Source organism: Muscardinus avellanarius (assembly GCF_963383645.1).
Source record: "Muscardinus avellanarius genome assembly, chromosome: 6".
NCBI classification, from domain to species: Eukaryota; Metazoa; Chordata; class Mammalia; order Rodentia; family Gliridae; genus Muscardinus; species Muscardinus avellanarius.
Genome location: NC_137791.1, coordinates 164,715 through 180,263, shown reverse-complemented (window position 1 = coordinate 180,263; position 15,549 = coordinate 164,715). Strand labels below are relative to the sequence as shown.

Genomic DNA, 15,549 nt, shown 5'->3' with positions numbered 1-15,549 from the left:
TTAGTCTTGTCTCTGCCACCAACTCCTGACAAGGCCCTTTATGCACTCTCTATTTTCCCAAGTGCAAATAGAATTTATAATAGATTTTCCCAGTTGGGCGTGGTGGTGCACGCTTGTAATCCCCATGCTTGGGAGGCTGAGACAGGAGGATCGCGCAGGTTCAAAACCAGCCTCAGCTGGTTTAAGAGACCCTGTTTCCAAATAAAATATAGGTCTGGGAGTGTATTCCGGAGGTAGAAGGCCCTTGGGTTCCATCCCCAGTACCATCAAAAAAAAAAAAAAAAAAAAAAAAACCAAACACAAAACATAATAGATTTTCCCATCTAAATGTTATAAAAATGAAGAAAGTAATAGATGTGAATTTCTTTGGGAACTTAAGAGTCACTCTCCAAGATCTTATAATTTTTTTAGTCAAGGAAACATAAGCTAGGCACATCAATATGCTCAATCAGAGTGACAAAATAGGAATTATTTAAAACCAGGTTTTTAAAAATAAAAATTGTTAGTATTTTACTGCCACCTGGTGGACATTGAGGATGCTTTATTTTTTCAGTTGCATTTGGATGGCCACCGGTTTTTAAACGACCTCAGAAATGACATCGAAAAGAAAATAGGCTTTGATGCGATTATGAGGGTCCGCACCAGCACAGGTAACTGCCCTCATGGGCTGGGCTCTGAGGTATCACTGTCTTCAGACTAAACAGCAGGACAACAACAAAAAGAACAGCGAAGTAAGTAGACGCAACCGGCCGTCTCCCTCCAGGCTTCAGAGCCACCGACTTCTTCGGAGGGGTCTTCATGAACAACACCACTGACGTCGAGATGGCGGCCGTGGACGAGGACAAGGCGGTGACCGTGGAGTTCAAGCACGACGACAAGCTGAGCGAGGACGGCGGGGCCTTGATCCAGGTGCCCAGCCTCACCTTGCCTTGGTTGTTACAGCCTGTCAGCGGGGCCTGGAGGCCCCACCAACTGCCTCAGTCTACCCATAAAAAGGCCACAGCAGAGGCAAATGCCACTGGACAGCGGGTCTCCCTGCGGCTCACACGGTGATATATAAGCTGTGCACGCCCCATGCAGCCCTGTGTGCCCTGTGGGGGCCACGTGGTTGGCACCATGGGCATCGCCAGCTGCTCCTCCTGCCTCCGCCAGGCCCACACACTGGGGGCTCCCCCTGCCAGCAGAGAGCCAGGCGCTGGACGGCTGGCCGCAGAGCTGCTTCCTCCCAGGGAGGTCCTGAGGGCTGCAGAGGAGGGCCACCCCAATGACCCATGGTCATTAATTCACCTCCTTAAAGGCCCTCTCCACACAGAGCTATATCCTGAGATCTGTTAGCATTCAGGACTTCAACATGTGGATTTGGGGCACAATTCAGCCCTACCTCGATTTATTAGCAAGTAGAATAGGATTTGACTTTGTAGTAACTAAAATTAACTAGAAGCCATGGAGATTTTCAGTTAAAACAGGAAAAGACACAGCTGATTGCCAGACATCACACCACACTTAACAGTGGAAGAGAGTGGCGTTAAGAGAGGAAGGACTCCCACGTTTCATAGTCACAGGTCGTGGGTGTGTCTACAAGTGCCGCTCTTGTGTATCATCAGCATGAGACTCAAGTACGCGGCAAAGGTAGTTGCTTTCTGGGGCCCTCGAGGGGCCGCAGCACTGAAGGTAGCGTCTAGGACCTGGATCCTTGTAGTGGAGTCTGGTCAGGAGGTGGCAGGCAAGCGCTCTTCGTGTCTGAGTGGCAGGCCACCCAGAAGCCCAGCAGGTGTTTGGTCACTACCCTCCCGGGCACAGGAAGTCCCTGGAAGGCTGAGCCGTCCTGTCTGTTCACTTCTGCAGTGCGCGGTGCTATACACGACCATCGGGGGCCACAGGAGGCTCCGGATCCACAACCTCAGCCTGAGCTGCAGCTCACAGCTGGCCGACCTCTACAAGTGCTGCGAGACGGACGCCCTCATCAACTTCTTTGCCAAGTCAGGTAACCCTTGGCTAGCCTGTGGTACAGAAAGCCTTGGTAGGAATTAGCCGGGGCTCAGCTCTTGGTATCACCAGCCGCGAAGTGTGGTAAAGTGGCGTGAGGTGGGAGGTGGGGCCTCCTCGAGCCAGGTGCGCAGTAGAGCATCAGTGTCAGTCCAGATTAGTACACGGGATCCCTCGGTTCAGGCCGAGCTGTGCAGATTTGTGCAGTTTCCTTCCTGTGGGAATACGAGTTGAATCTGGGAGGGGATGGGGATGTGCCTGTGCCCCCTGCCACCGTGGGGATGTAGGAGACCGTGCCTGACACTGGGCTAGCCTCTGCCAGCCACACCCGGGTATCTTTGGAGTTGGCAGCCCACCACCTCTGCATGTTCCGAGATGCCACCCTAAGGATTGGAAGCAGCAGCAGTCTAGCCCATGGGATTCAGGGTGTCAGAGAGACACTGCTGTCTGTCCTCTGTGTGGAGGACTCTGTTTATCATATTCTGATGATAAGTCTGGACACAGTAACCTTCGGCTGTAAATAGCCCTTGTTCTCCATCTGCCACCTGTCACGTTTAATCCAGAAGAGACTTATCAGCTGATGGCTGTAACATTTTTAAATACTGTTATCCATGCTGGCTGATCTGAAGGTAATAGAAGTTTGTCCTTTTCTGTTATTTGAAGAGCTCGGTTTCTAAAACTTTGAGGTCTTTATGATTTTTTTTTTCACACAGCTTTTAAAGCAGTTTTACACCAGCCTTTGAAGGTCATCCGGGAAATTCTAGTTAATCAGACTGCACATATGTTGGCATGCTACCGGAAGAACTGTGCGAGCCCCTCTGCCACCAGCCAGGTAAGCTGCCTGCCAGGGGGGTTCAAACAGCTCCTCCCCCTTTCAGCATGTGGCCCCCTCCGAGGCCTGCTGCCCTGCGCTGGGTGGCGCCTGGGGACTGCCATGTATTTATAGCCAACGTTAAAAACTGGGCCTTACAGCTAGGCAAGTGTGGTGGTGCACACTTGTAATCCCAGCATTTGGGAGGCTGAGACCAGAGGATCACGGTTCGCAGCCGGCCTCAGCTATTTAGTGAGGCCCTTTGCAACTCAGTGAGACCCTGTTTCAAAATAAAGAATAAAAAATAGGGCTGGGGGTGTAGATTAGAGGTAGAATGCTCTGGGTTCCAACCCGAGTACTGAAAAAAAAAAAAGCTGGGCTTTACAAAGTGCATGAATCAAAGATGTGTGTGCCTGTTTAGCTGACAGTTACCACATCGTGTATACACATAAGAACAGATGTGTAAGAAGTGTATATTTCATAAAATAAGCAAGTTCTGGCTTGTATATAGATACGGGTATTTTGTTGTGAAATGTGTGTCCCTAACTACATTTCAGACATCTTAAGCAATGTTGACATGCGCTGATGCAGTAATCACATTGTGTTTTATAAACATAAGTGAGTTATAATATAAATACTGGAATTCTTCCTACTTAAGAAGAATTTTGAAGGAATTGTCTCTGGCCTTCCTGTAGTAGTTGAAATTTCAGAAGATCCCTTAGGTAAGACTCATTTCGACGTCCATAGACAGAAACCTCGGGTCCATGCTGATTTTTACATTTGCTCTAGCTCACGTGCCCCTCTGGTAGACGCAGGACGGCACCCGGGGCCAGGTCATGGAGGCCGGTTAGGGCGTGACTGAGAAAACTGAAACAAGTTTTAGGCTTACGAATGCGGGATAGGCTGTCTTATTCAATCTCATGGCTCATCATTCCCAGCTTGAACATATCACATTGCCAGGCATGGTGGTGCACACTTGTAATCCCAGTACTTGGGAGGCTGAGACAGGAGGATTGCAGGGTCAAGACCTGCCTCAGCAACTTATCAAGACCCTTAACAACTTAGTGAGACCTTGTTTCAAAAAAATAGGTCTAGGTCAGGTGTGGTTGCTTGTATTCCCAGCGCTTGGGAGGCTGAGACAGGAGGATCGCACAGGTTCAAAGCCAGCCTCAGCTACTTAGTGAGGCACTCAGCAACTTAGTGAGACCCTGTTTCCAAATAAAAAAGAAAATGGGTCTGGGAGTGTAGCCCAAAGGTAAAAAGCCTCTGGGTTCTACCCCCAGCACCACCCACACACAAAATTAAAAATAGGGCTACAAGTATAGCTCGGAGGTGGAATGCCCCTAGGCTCAGTCCCTCTACCCCAGGTCAGCCCGTCTGGCGGTGCCGTGAGCTGAGAGAGCGAGTCTGTTGACCTGCACTGCAAGTGCAGGGGGTTCTGTTGCTGTTTCTTAGCAGTTTTCCAAGTTCTGCGAAACTGAGCCGGATCCCCACTCTGTTCTCACAAGAAGGGCAGTTTGGGAGAAAGTTGGAGGTTTTATACAGATGATCTGTTGATACATTTTCTTCTCTGCCTCAGAAACATTAAGACTGTTTCTTGTTTTCATCTGCTCTCCTCTTCCTCCCTGTCTCACCTGCTCCCTCCCTCCCTCTTCCTTCTTTCTTCAAGATGCTCTGTCTGTCTGTCTGTCTGTCTCGGCGGTGCGGGGATGGGACCAGGGCCCACCCAGGAGGCAGCCCCAGCGCTGAGCCGCCCCGGCCCTCTGTCATCAACCCATTTCCTCCTCCTCAGTTTCCATCCTCGGTACCCTCCTCTGCTGTCCTCCCTCTGCCTCCTCTATCGGACCTTGGCCCTGAGGGCGTCATCGTGGGTCACGCACGCCCCACTGTGGCCCCAGGATGACAGACGCCACACTGCTTCATGTGACCTGGCCACTTAGAAGCAACCGGCTCAGTCTCAAGATACAGTCTTAACACAGAACCGACTCCCAGGTAGTTTGTGTTTCTATGTGGAAATGTGTGTAAGAGGCCTGGCCAGCACCCAGCCCAAAACTGCCCGGGCTGAGGAACAGGGCCACGACCAGGGCCTCCGTGTTCTGATCAAGTTTCCTTCACCAAGAAAGTGACCCGGAACCAAGTGTCACACAGAGATGCTTTATGCCAGAGGCACATACACTGAGAGTGTTCTCACGAGAAAACATCTCTGGAAGGAGCTTGGAAGTTGCTCGGAAAGAAACTACCAAGTAAAACGCTCTGAAACACGTCTGGCTGAATGTCTGTACCCCTAGCTTAGCTCTAAGAAGAGACCTGTGATGTACAGAGATTTAACAGAGCACCAGGGAATGTTCTTTTCAGTGTTGACGTGTGTGTGTGTGTGTGTGTGTGTGTGTGTGTGTGTGTGTGTGTGTGTGTGAGTGATACCGGGAAGAGAACCCAGGGACATTCTACCTCCGAGCTACACCCACAGCCCGATTTTTTCTTTGGTTTTTTGAAACAGGTCTCACTAGCTTGCTGGGGCTGTCCTCAAACCTGCAATCCTCCTGTCTCAGACTCTTTTTAAGTACTGAGATTACAGGTGTGTACCACCACACCTAGCTTCAGTGTGGATTCTGATAATTGTGTATACTTTTTCACCACTGACATAGATAACAGTTATAGACCCGGTATTTCAGGGATCTTTTACCGGTTAGCGTTGTCTCTTGTGTGTTTCGGTTTGGGCCTGTCCTTTGTTGACTTGTACTGTTAAAGACACCAAGTGACACTCAGGTCAGACTTGATTATTAACTGTTCTTACAGAACTGACTTGGGGAAAGTTTAAGCAACAGAGGCTACTCTATGAATTTGTTTCTTTTGTGGTTCTGGGGATGGAACCCAGGTGCATTCTACCTTTGAGCTATACTCCTAGCCCTGTCTTATTTTTTCATTTTTGAAACAGGTTCTCACTCAGTTGCTGAGGCTGGCCTCAAACCTACGATCCTCCCGTCTCAGCCTCCCAAGTCGTGGGATTACAGGTGTGCATGTGCTACTGTGCCTGGCTCTTACTGGAGGGTTTTCAGCTATCAGACTATCTTTCTAGACCTGCTGCCTTGCTGAGCTGTGGCGTGGTGTGTGTTCTGAAGCAGTGAGAGGAAGGTCCTGGGAGCCACAGTGAGGATGGGGAGGGGCATGCCTTTAATCGCCACAACTCCAAAAGCAAATGGTGTTTCTGCCCTGTAGATGAAACTCGGTTCTTTCTCAGCAAATGTCAAGCATATTAAACAAATGTCTCTTTTTCAGCTTATTCTACCAGATTCCATGAAGGTATTGCCAGTGTACATGAATTCTTTATTAAAAAACTGTGTGCTGCTCAGCAGACCCGAAATCTCCACGGATGAGCGGGCGTACCAGAGGCAGCTGGTCATGACCATGGGCGTGGCTGACACCCAGCTCTTCTTCTACCCACAGCTCCTGCCCATAGTAAGCACTGCGTGGCCCCCAAGCAGGCCAGGCCTCGTGCCTTCCACAAAGGCGCCCAGCGCGCCACAGCATTCAGACACGGGCCGTGGGGCGGCTCGCACAGCGTGCCAGCACAGTGGTGGCCCGGGGTGGTCAGGAGGGAATGACTGTCCCTCCTGATTCCCGAGCTGGTCATCTTCAATTGAGCAGGCACCTGGAGATGTCTGCAAACACGTCCAAGCAGCTAAGCTTCAATTGCTGAACTCTAGGGCACTCAAGGCAGCTGGCACACGTACAGGATCAAGCTGCACACACATGTGTGCCCATCTACACATGTACACATGTCCCACGCCAAGTCAGATTGGCTGTGACCAGCCTTGCTCAAATGTAGCCGGGCTTGCCAGTCAGCAGACATCTGATACCCAGACTGTGCAGGCTGGTGGGGCGTGAGGCAGGCCTGCCCACCAGCCTGCGGGGGAGGGAGTCAGCGCACGGGGCCGCTCTTGGGGCTGGACACCACACCTGAGCACTCCCACAGAGCACAGGGCAGTGCCCCTCACTCCCGTCCTTTTCTCTTCTCCCGTCCTTTTTTCTGAGATCCAGTCGTTGTCAGTGTCTGTGCTCACTCTGGAGCGCCTTGGCGCCTGTGTTCTGCTGCTGGCTGACCCTGCTCAGCTCACCGGCTGGTCCAGGCGCTGCGTCCTAGGAAGCTGTTTTGTCTGCACTCAGTCTGTGGAAGGGCTTGCCTGTTCTCCTGGTTTAGCCATCATTTATATGCTCTGACTCCCAGGTCCCGTCTCCAGCGGCCTCTCTCCTGGGACATGGGGCAGCCCCTGGTCCTGCCCTGGCCCCTCCTCATCCACCTGCCCTGCCCTCCCCATCTGGAGACCTCCCCGATCTCCATTCTCCCACACCCATGCCCCGTGTGTTGGCCACAGGCCAGCTCTCCTTCCCAGCATGCCTGGACGCTGACCAAGGCGCCCTCCTTGCTGGCTCCTCTGCAGTGCTGCGGTGGCCGGTCCACCCCACCCCGGCCCCTCCCAGTCTTCCCCCCAGAGGTCAGGGTGGCCCTGTGAGATGCTGTTGGCCTGTCTGCTCGGGGGGTCAGCGCTTTCCTTCCCAGGAAAAGCAGGGTGCCCACTCCAAACCCCCTGCTGCCCTGCTGCCTACAGACACCTCAGGACAGGGCTCTGGCTGTCATGTAGCCAAGGCTCCCAGGCTGCCCACGTGGCTGCCCACCCACCTCCAGTCCCCGCGGCCTGGCCACAGGCCTGTTTTGTTGTTTCTCCCTATAGCTCTTATAGAGTCTATATATTTTACATCCTGTCTAAAACAAAACAAAACAGGTGCACAAGTCAGGACTCTTGTGTATGTCTAGAATGATGCCCAGTACATAGTAGACTCTCACCAAAGATGCGTTGGTAGGGAGGGAGCAAGGGAGGGAGAAGAGGGAAGAGGGAGGGAAGGAGAGGGAGGAAGAAAGCCTCTCACTCTCCCCTTCACCGCGCAGCACACGCTGGATGTCAAGAGCACCTCGCTGCCTGCTGCTGTGCGCTGCTCTGAGTCCCGGCTCTCGGAAGGTGGGATCTTTCTTCTGGCTAATGGCCTGAACATGTTCTTGTGGTTGGGAGTAAGCAGCCCACCAGAACTGATCCAGGGCATATTTAATGTGCCATCTTTTGCACACATTAATACAGATATGGTAAGTATTTTTATCGTTTGGGGATAATGTACATTGTATAGATTTTGAAATAAATTTTATATTACAAAAAAGAAAATAAGGCATAGAGTACCTCATACAAATGAGAAATTCGTGTTTTGATGAAATGAGAATGTAGTTAACGGAATGGGTACTTACCTACGTGTGAACTGAAGTATGGCTTTAGTAAAAACTGCTGACATCCATGTTGTACACGGAGGCCCTGCCATGCTCGTCTCCTGACAACCCCATTTCGTTTCATTCTCTTAACAAATCAGCGAGAGGCTGTTGGGTCCATGTTTCACAGATGAGCCAGTTCGGCGCAGTGACAAGTTGTTTCGGGTAGTCAGTGGCAGAGGTGGAATTCATGGCTCAGGCTCATTCTCAACTCCAAGCTGCATACTCAAAAGAGCGCAGAAGCTGGCACCATGGCACACACCCATAATTATAGTACTAGAGAGGCTGAGATAGGAGGACGGCAGGTTTGAGGACAGCCTTAGAAACTTAGCCAGACCTTGTTCCAAAGTAACAAATAATAATAATAAAAAGGGCTGGGGTATAGGTCAGAGATAGAATGTCCCTGGGTTCATTCCCCATTACCACACACAAAAAAAGGACCCACCATGATGCCAAGGAATACACGTAGAGATGGCATGTGAATGCAAGGTGAGTGCCCCCCAACCCCTGTGGAACACATGATCTCGGCCTTCCCTAACCTGGAGCTCTGCAGCAGCGCGCCCTCACTCACCTCCCAGCGGCTCTCGAGTGCTCCCAGGTCTGGCACGCTCCTCTGGGAGTGTTTCACTCTGTCTTGAGATACCTGAGTCCAGGGTCCATGGGTTGATTCCTTAACCACTGGCCAGGCACTCCTGGAGAGTGATCCTCATGGGGTTCTCATGGGCCCGGAGGCCCTGGCCGCAGCCTGTAGGAAGCGGTCAGAGGCACCCTGCTCTAAGTCACACCTGCGTGCCAGTTCAGTGGCATGCATGTCAGATCCCAGACGATTCTTATTTTCAAACACAAGATAATTGGTTTGTTATGAATGTTTGCCAACAAAAATGAGTAATTTGGGGATCATTTTCTCCACGTCTTAGTTTTCAGGTAAGTGAGCCAAGCTGTCCATATGATATGGTACTAGAAGGATGCTTTTTTAACATTCTGATATTGCCGCTTCAACCTAACTCATGAATTGTGCTGAAACTGTGGTTTTCTTCCATCTAGACGTCACTGCCTGAGTTGGGAAACCCACACTCTCAACAGCTCAGGACGATCATGAGTATTATCCAACATAAGAAGCCATATTCAATGAAGGTAAAAATAAGATTTTTCTTTCTCTTTGAAGTGCTTTTTAATTTCTTAAAGGTTTTCAAATGAATGTTCTGTATTCTTGTGCCATAATCTTTGGTAATAAACTCGTGACCCAAGAGCATCTACCCACTTACAATCACAGCTGCAGCAGCACCCTGCGTGGCTGTGTCTTTGCTTCTGGGTGCTAACTCGTGACCGCAAGCCCACTGAGGTGAGCAGCCTGCCTCCGGGGAGGTCTGGGGCAAGCTTCCCCTTGCTGCCTGGTGCAAACTACTGCAGTAGCACACAAAATGCTCTGGTACTTGTGTTTGAGTAAAATAATTTTAAATGCCCAGAACCCAAGAATATCGCACCTCGTTTCTGAGTCCCAGCTGCTCAGCTACCTTTTACCCCAAGTTCAGAATTAGTCTCCCAGATTTGGGGTTTTGGTGATAGTGGCCACTGCAGGACTGCAGTACAGTCTGCCAGGCAGGCCTCTAAGGAGCAGTGCTGTGGGCCACTTCCTGTGGAGCAAGATAGATACTCAAGTCCCAATGTCAGCCCCAGGTGGAGCTGAGAGAGAGAGAGAGAGCTGTGAACCCAGGGCCCTTCCAGAACTGCCTTCAGTCCACATAGACCCACCTGGGTTCCTTTTAAGGACAGAGCCCAGAGGTGGCAGCAAGGTTCAGCCAGATCCCTTCCCCACACAACTGGCCCAAACACTCTGGAGACAGACCAGGTCCCACCAGATGGCTGAAGCTACAGGTTTAGAACACACAGCAGGGACGACCCTTCCCTCTGGCCACAGCTGCCTCCCTACCCTGTCCCCCGCAGGAGAGACAGGCTGACCTGGCCCTCCTGCTCCACAGCCCTCCCCCAGGGAAACAAGACTCTCCCCCACTTCTCCCACCTTTCCAACAACCCTGACCAAGGCCATACCAGCTTAGGTTATAAAAGCATCTGGGGCAGCCAGGTATGGTGGCACACACCTGTAATCTCAATACTTGAGAGGCTGAGACAGGAGGATCGCAGACTAGAGAACAGCCTCAGCAACACAGTGAGACTTTCAGCAAACCAGAGACCCTGTTTCAAAGCAAAAAATAAGAAAAGGTCTAGGGTTGTAGCCTGAAGGTAAGAATGCCTCTGGGTTCAATTCCTAGTACCACACTCACACACAAAAAAATAAAATTAAAAAGTAAGTAGCCAGATGTGGTGGTGCACACTTGTAATCCCAGTACTTGGGAGGCTGAGACCAGAGGAGCATACGTTTGCCACCAGCCTCAGCTACTTAGTGAGGCCCTCTGCAACTTAGTGAGACCTTGTTTCAAAATAAAGAATAAAAAACAGGACTGGGGGTATAGCTCAGAGGTAGAATGACCCTGGGTTCAATCCTCAGTTCTGCAAAATTAAAAAAAAAAAACCATCTTGGGGTAAGTTTTGAAATCGGTATGTAAATAAAACAAAGCAGCTGATAATTCCAGCCAAATAATTTTGGCTGGAATACTTGAATCAGATTTTCTTAGGCACTGTCTGCTAATTTATCTCCTTTATTTGTAAGATTTCTTTGGCCTTCCCAGGGTATTACACAGAGATAGAATTTAAAGTATCTACTACTCCTGGCAGATGTCAAAGCTGAGGGACTGGGGCACACCTGATCCCACCTGCCTGTCAGCACCACCTCCAAGTGACAGATGTGAACCAAGGCCCCAGGAAGGAGCCGGTGGGCGTGGGTGGCACACCTGGGCCCAGCAGGTACAGGGCCAGCTGCTCAGCACCTCTCCATACTCAGGATTCCCCACACAAATACAAATAAATTTCTAGAGTCAGGATTCAGCCACCAGGAGCATATGCACCTGCAATCCCAGGACTGACTGGGAGAGTGAGACAGAAAGGTTGCAGGCTCAAGGCCAGCATGTGGCAACTTAGTGAAACCCTGCTTCCAAATTTAGAAAAGACTAGGGGGTAGGTCAGAAGCAGTACACCCCCGGGTTCAGTCTCCAGCACTACCACCACTAAAAAAAATGAGAGGGGGACTGAGCAGGAGAAAAAGCTGACGTTGAGCTTGGCATGATGGCACACCAGGCCGGCCATGGGGAGGCCAGAGGCCACGAGGCAACTCAGTAAGACCCTGTTTTCAAAAATGCTGAAACGGAAGGATCAAAAGTAACAAAATCAGATCTAGAGGGAATGCTACCTTTCAGGTTATGCTAATTACTTCTTTGAGAATCAACCACTTAAGACTTTTTTTTTTTTTTGGCAGTACTAGGGATTAAACTCAGGGGCATTCTACTTCCAAGCTACATACCAGGCCTTTATTATTATTATTATTATTATTATTATTATTATTATTATTATTATTATTATTATATAAAACAGGGTCTAAGTTGCTCAGGGCCTCACTGAGTTGCCAAGGCTGGCTTCTAACCTCCGATTTGTCTTAGCCTCCCAAGTACTGGAGTACAGGTGTGCGCCACTGTGCCTGGCTTAGACCTCATCCTTATTTTGGGGAGGACAAAGAAAGGTTTTACCCCAGTATGTTCCCAGAAGACTGGAGTCAAGGCATGGTACTCAGTTCTAGTCCTGCCCGCTCATGGTGTGCCCTGGACGGCTCTGCAGGCTCCCTCCCCACTGGCTCTTGTCCATGAATCTTCCGCTGTCACAGCTGTTGCTTCTCCAGCATTCTGCTTCTCGCTCCTTCCTGTGTTCCCCTGTCCTCACCTGCAGCCCACCAGAGGCTTCCTGGGAGTCTGTCTTGTGCTCCCATCTCCCTCCCCGCCCAGCTGCTGTGCACGCCAGCCTGCTGAAGATGGCTGAGCCATCCAGCGCACTTAAGACTGACACCACCCTTTCCAGGCACAGCCTGTGCTGGCCTTCCCTCACCATGCGCCCGGGAGTCGAGTTGAGACCATGGGCTTCTTTTGCATTCGACACATTCTGCAGGGGCCTCCCTGAGACTCCCATCTCTAGAGCTTCCTGAGACAGGGGATGAGCTGGCTCTGAAGCATGTCAGTCCTTTGAGGCATCTGGTAACAGGGTCTTCCTAATCATGTAGGACCTGCTGCTAGCATTTTACATTTTCTCACATCAAGTTGGAATCCAGTGTGCCTCAAGTTTGTAGCACATCTGAGTTTGGCAGGGCCAGCTTGCACACACTGTCCATGCTGGGCCGCACAGTCCTCCAGGGCATTGGTGTGTGGGTTCCATGAGATTGCCCCAGGCGGTGCTCGGCAGGTCTCCTTGGCACCCAGCACTCCGGACGCCTTCCTGTCCAGCGCCCACACTCCACCCCTGCACCTTCCTCAGAAGCCTGCCTGCCTGTGCTCCTCTCCTGAGCCCCTGCTTCTGACAGCTGTGGCGCTGGCAGGCCATCCCATCGCAGTACCCAGGGTGGGAGGCGCTCCTCCACATCTTACCCAGGGTGGGAGGCGCTCCTCCACATCGGTGAAGCTGAAGCCGTGTGTCTGTAACAAGCTGCTGTTGTTTCCCTAGCTCTCGATAGTGAAGCAGCGAGAACAGCCAGAGGTGGTTTTCCGGCAGCTCCTGGTGGAAGACAAAGGACTCCACGGAGGGGCATCTTACGTTGACTTCCTCTGCTGTGTCCACAAAGAGATATGCCAGCTGCTTAACTAACTGGCCCTTCTGTCACTGATGTATTCCTAAGGAGACCATCTCCTCCTTGGTGCCTAATCTTCCGATGGTAACAGGATAATTCTGATTTCTTGATCATTTTCAGAATGGCTTTCCGGAGACAACATGTAGAACTTCAGCTACAGTGCTCAGGGATAAAGTCAGAGAAGGTACAATTACCAGAAAGGGAAGAGTCTACTTCTGATTGCACAATTTTTAATTTTTAAAACTGATGCAGTTTGCATTCATGAAAAGCAGAGTTTACAGAACATAAGCATTCTCAATCTTTCTTTGTGCTAAGACATAAATTATTTTTAAACTGTATAGATTTGGGATAAAAAGTTATCTTGGTTCTTCCTACCACTTACAGTGAGGGAGAAAAAACTTAAATTTTTACATTATACCTAATTTTTTAAGCCATGTAACTCCACTGAACACGTGTCAACCTAAGGTTTGTATAGCAGACTTTTCATAGCCCTGGAATCTATCTGGTGGAACAATTTGTGCTGTACTTTTTTTCATAATTATATATTGTTTTTGTTAAAACTACTTTCCAGTTGTTTTGTCTATAAAATTGTCTTTATCAATACCTAATGGTTCTTTGTACAATTTTGACAGTTTCTACTTGTACATAATGGATCTTAACCAGTATAACAATAAATCACTTCATATACTCTGTGTGTAGACTTACTCATTTTCTAATGTATTTCGAGATTCTGAAAAGAAATAAAGGCAATGTTCAAAGTGTCTAGACAGAGTAATAATTTGGATGAATCACGAAGAACAAATAAGGATAACAGAATTATCTTTTTTTTCCAGGATTAAAGAGTGATAAGTAGCTGGGTATGGTGGCACACATCTATAATCCCAGTACTGAGGAGGCTGAGACAGGAGGAACATAGGTTCAAAGCCAGCCTTAGCAATTTAGTGAGACTTTGGCAATTTATTATGACCTTGTTTACAAATAAAAAAAGAAAAAAATAGGTCTTGGGTATAGCTCAAAGGTAGAATGCCCCTAGGTTCATGTTAAAGACGGTGTACTTAAGAAAGGCATTTAAAAAGTTCTTGAATTTGTTCTTCTGGGCAAAATGAATAGAAACTGGATATCTGACACCATTACTGGGCACAGATAAGCCCAGGGGTAGCTTTTTGAGGTTTTTTTTGATATTGGAGATTGAACCCAGGGACATTCTACCTCTGAGCTACACCCCTAGCCCTATTTTTTTATTTAAAAAGAGGGCCTCCCTAAGTTGCTGAGGCTGTCCTTGAACCTGTAATCCTCCAGTCTTAGCCTCCCAAGTACTGGGATCATAGGCGTGTGACCCCATGCCCACTCTAGGGGTAGTTTTGAAGGCTGACAGCCATCTGTCCTGTGCTGTCTGCCCTGTCTGACTCTATCAATGGTATGAAATACTAATAGCCGATATATAATGAAGTACATATCATGTCCCAAGAACTACAGTGTTCCGTGAGCATTTCTACTGTATTCCTTACAGGAAGCCTCAGTGCCATTTACACATGAAGAAGCATGTCTGGAGCAATTGTGCACTTTGCCTATGTGTTCATGGCTGGTGAGGTTTGCGCAGAAGTCAAGAAGTGAGCAGGATAACACACTGCCAGGACTAAGTTCCCCCTGAGCCAGCTGGAAGGACGTTCCAGGTCGATCCAATGGCCTAACAAGAACCCTAAGCTCCCAGACTTGTGTCCAGAAGCAAATTCAGGTCCAGGAGATGCTTCTTAGAAACAAGAAGTAGAGAAAAAATTTAAAAGCCTGCAGGAAGCCATTAGTTGCTCTCTCGGTAAGATAAACTGGGGTGCAGCTCTCACAGGGTCTAGGCCAAGCAAACACTGCACGCAGCCCTGCCCAGCCACGCACCTGAAGATGGGCTGCTCTCTACCTTACTCTTCCCAGGTCAACTCTGACGAGGAAAGTTCTGCTGAAGGTCAAACAAAATATCCTTCCAACCAACACTAACCAACTGTGATCAATGATATCCACGTAAGGAAGGTGTCAGTCAAGTGCTTTCTCTACTAGGAAGTATAACAGGTTGAACTAAATCCATCAACTTTTAAGGTTTCAGTCTCATTTCTAATTAGTCCTTGTCTCAAAACAGAGTCTCTGGAGGGTGTAATGATAAGTTCACCTTAGTATGAAGGTTTTCATACCACCCCGATCAGACTTGGACTTGGGAGGAGGGGACTTGGGTCGCAGCCTCTCGACCTCCTCTGTGCATCCAGTCAAGTAGGAGTTAGGGGCAGTGAAATACGATGCGTAGGTTTCTGCATTGTAGTTGCTGTTTGAAAACCTTCATATTAAGGTGAACTTATCATGCCACTAAAATGCAGAGACCAAAGAAGAGTTTCATTTTAAGACAGTCCTTTTCATTTGGTAACAATAATTCCATTTATAGAAAAAAAATGCTCTCAAATTTCAAAGGTTTAAAGTTTCATTAGAAAAATCATAACAAAAAAAGTAGTTTTCAAGAATATTAGTAGTATTTCACTCATGAGATTCATCTAAACATGAGTCACAGTATAGAAAGAGAAAGGAGAGCATAGTATTATACAACCAGCCACACAACTGGCCTGTATGGTTTTCATTAAGTGACCACAGCTCAGTCTCCACACTCCACTCGAGGGCTCGCCTCCTGTTTACACCAAGCTTTTCAGTAACAAGTTAAGTCTGTAGTCATCTCTTCATCAC

The 15,549-nt window shown here is 49.0% G+C and overlaps 1 protein-coding gene across 3 annotated transcripts in view; it reads left to right on the top strand.

The window, feature by feature from the left end:
• The window catches only part of SEC24D (SEC24 homolog D, COPII coat complex component), a gene marked incomplete at both ends in the record, with an annotated part of 66,919 nt that extends 54,071 nt beyond the window's left edge, over positions 1 to 12,848 (top strand). For all 3 annotated transcript variants that reach the window (XM_080697619.1, XM_080697618.1, XM_080697617.1), the window contains 8 exons: positions 554 to 650; positions 764 to 909; positions 1,846 to 1,984; positions 2,700 to 2,818; positions 6,074 to 6,253; positions 7,743 to 7,934; positions 9,153 to 9,242; positions 12,708 to 12,848. In XM_080697619.1, the coding sequence (XP_080553745.1) occupies positions 554 to 650; positions 764 to 909; positions 1,846 to 1,984; positions 2,700 to 2,818; positions 6,074 to 6,253; positions 7,743 to 7,934; positions 9,153 to 9,242; positions 12,708 to 12,848 (1,104 nt within the window). The remainder of the gene's footprint in view (positions 1 to 553; positions 651 to 763; positions 910 to 1,845; positions 1,985 to 2,699; positions 2,819 to 6,073; positions 6,254 to 7,742; positions 7,935 to 9,152; positions 9,243 to 12,707) is intronic.
• Positions 12,849 to 15,549: the final 2,701 nt, after the last annotated feature.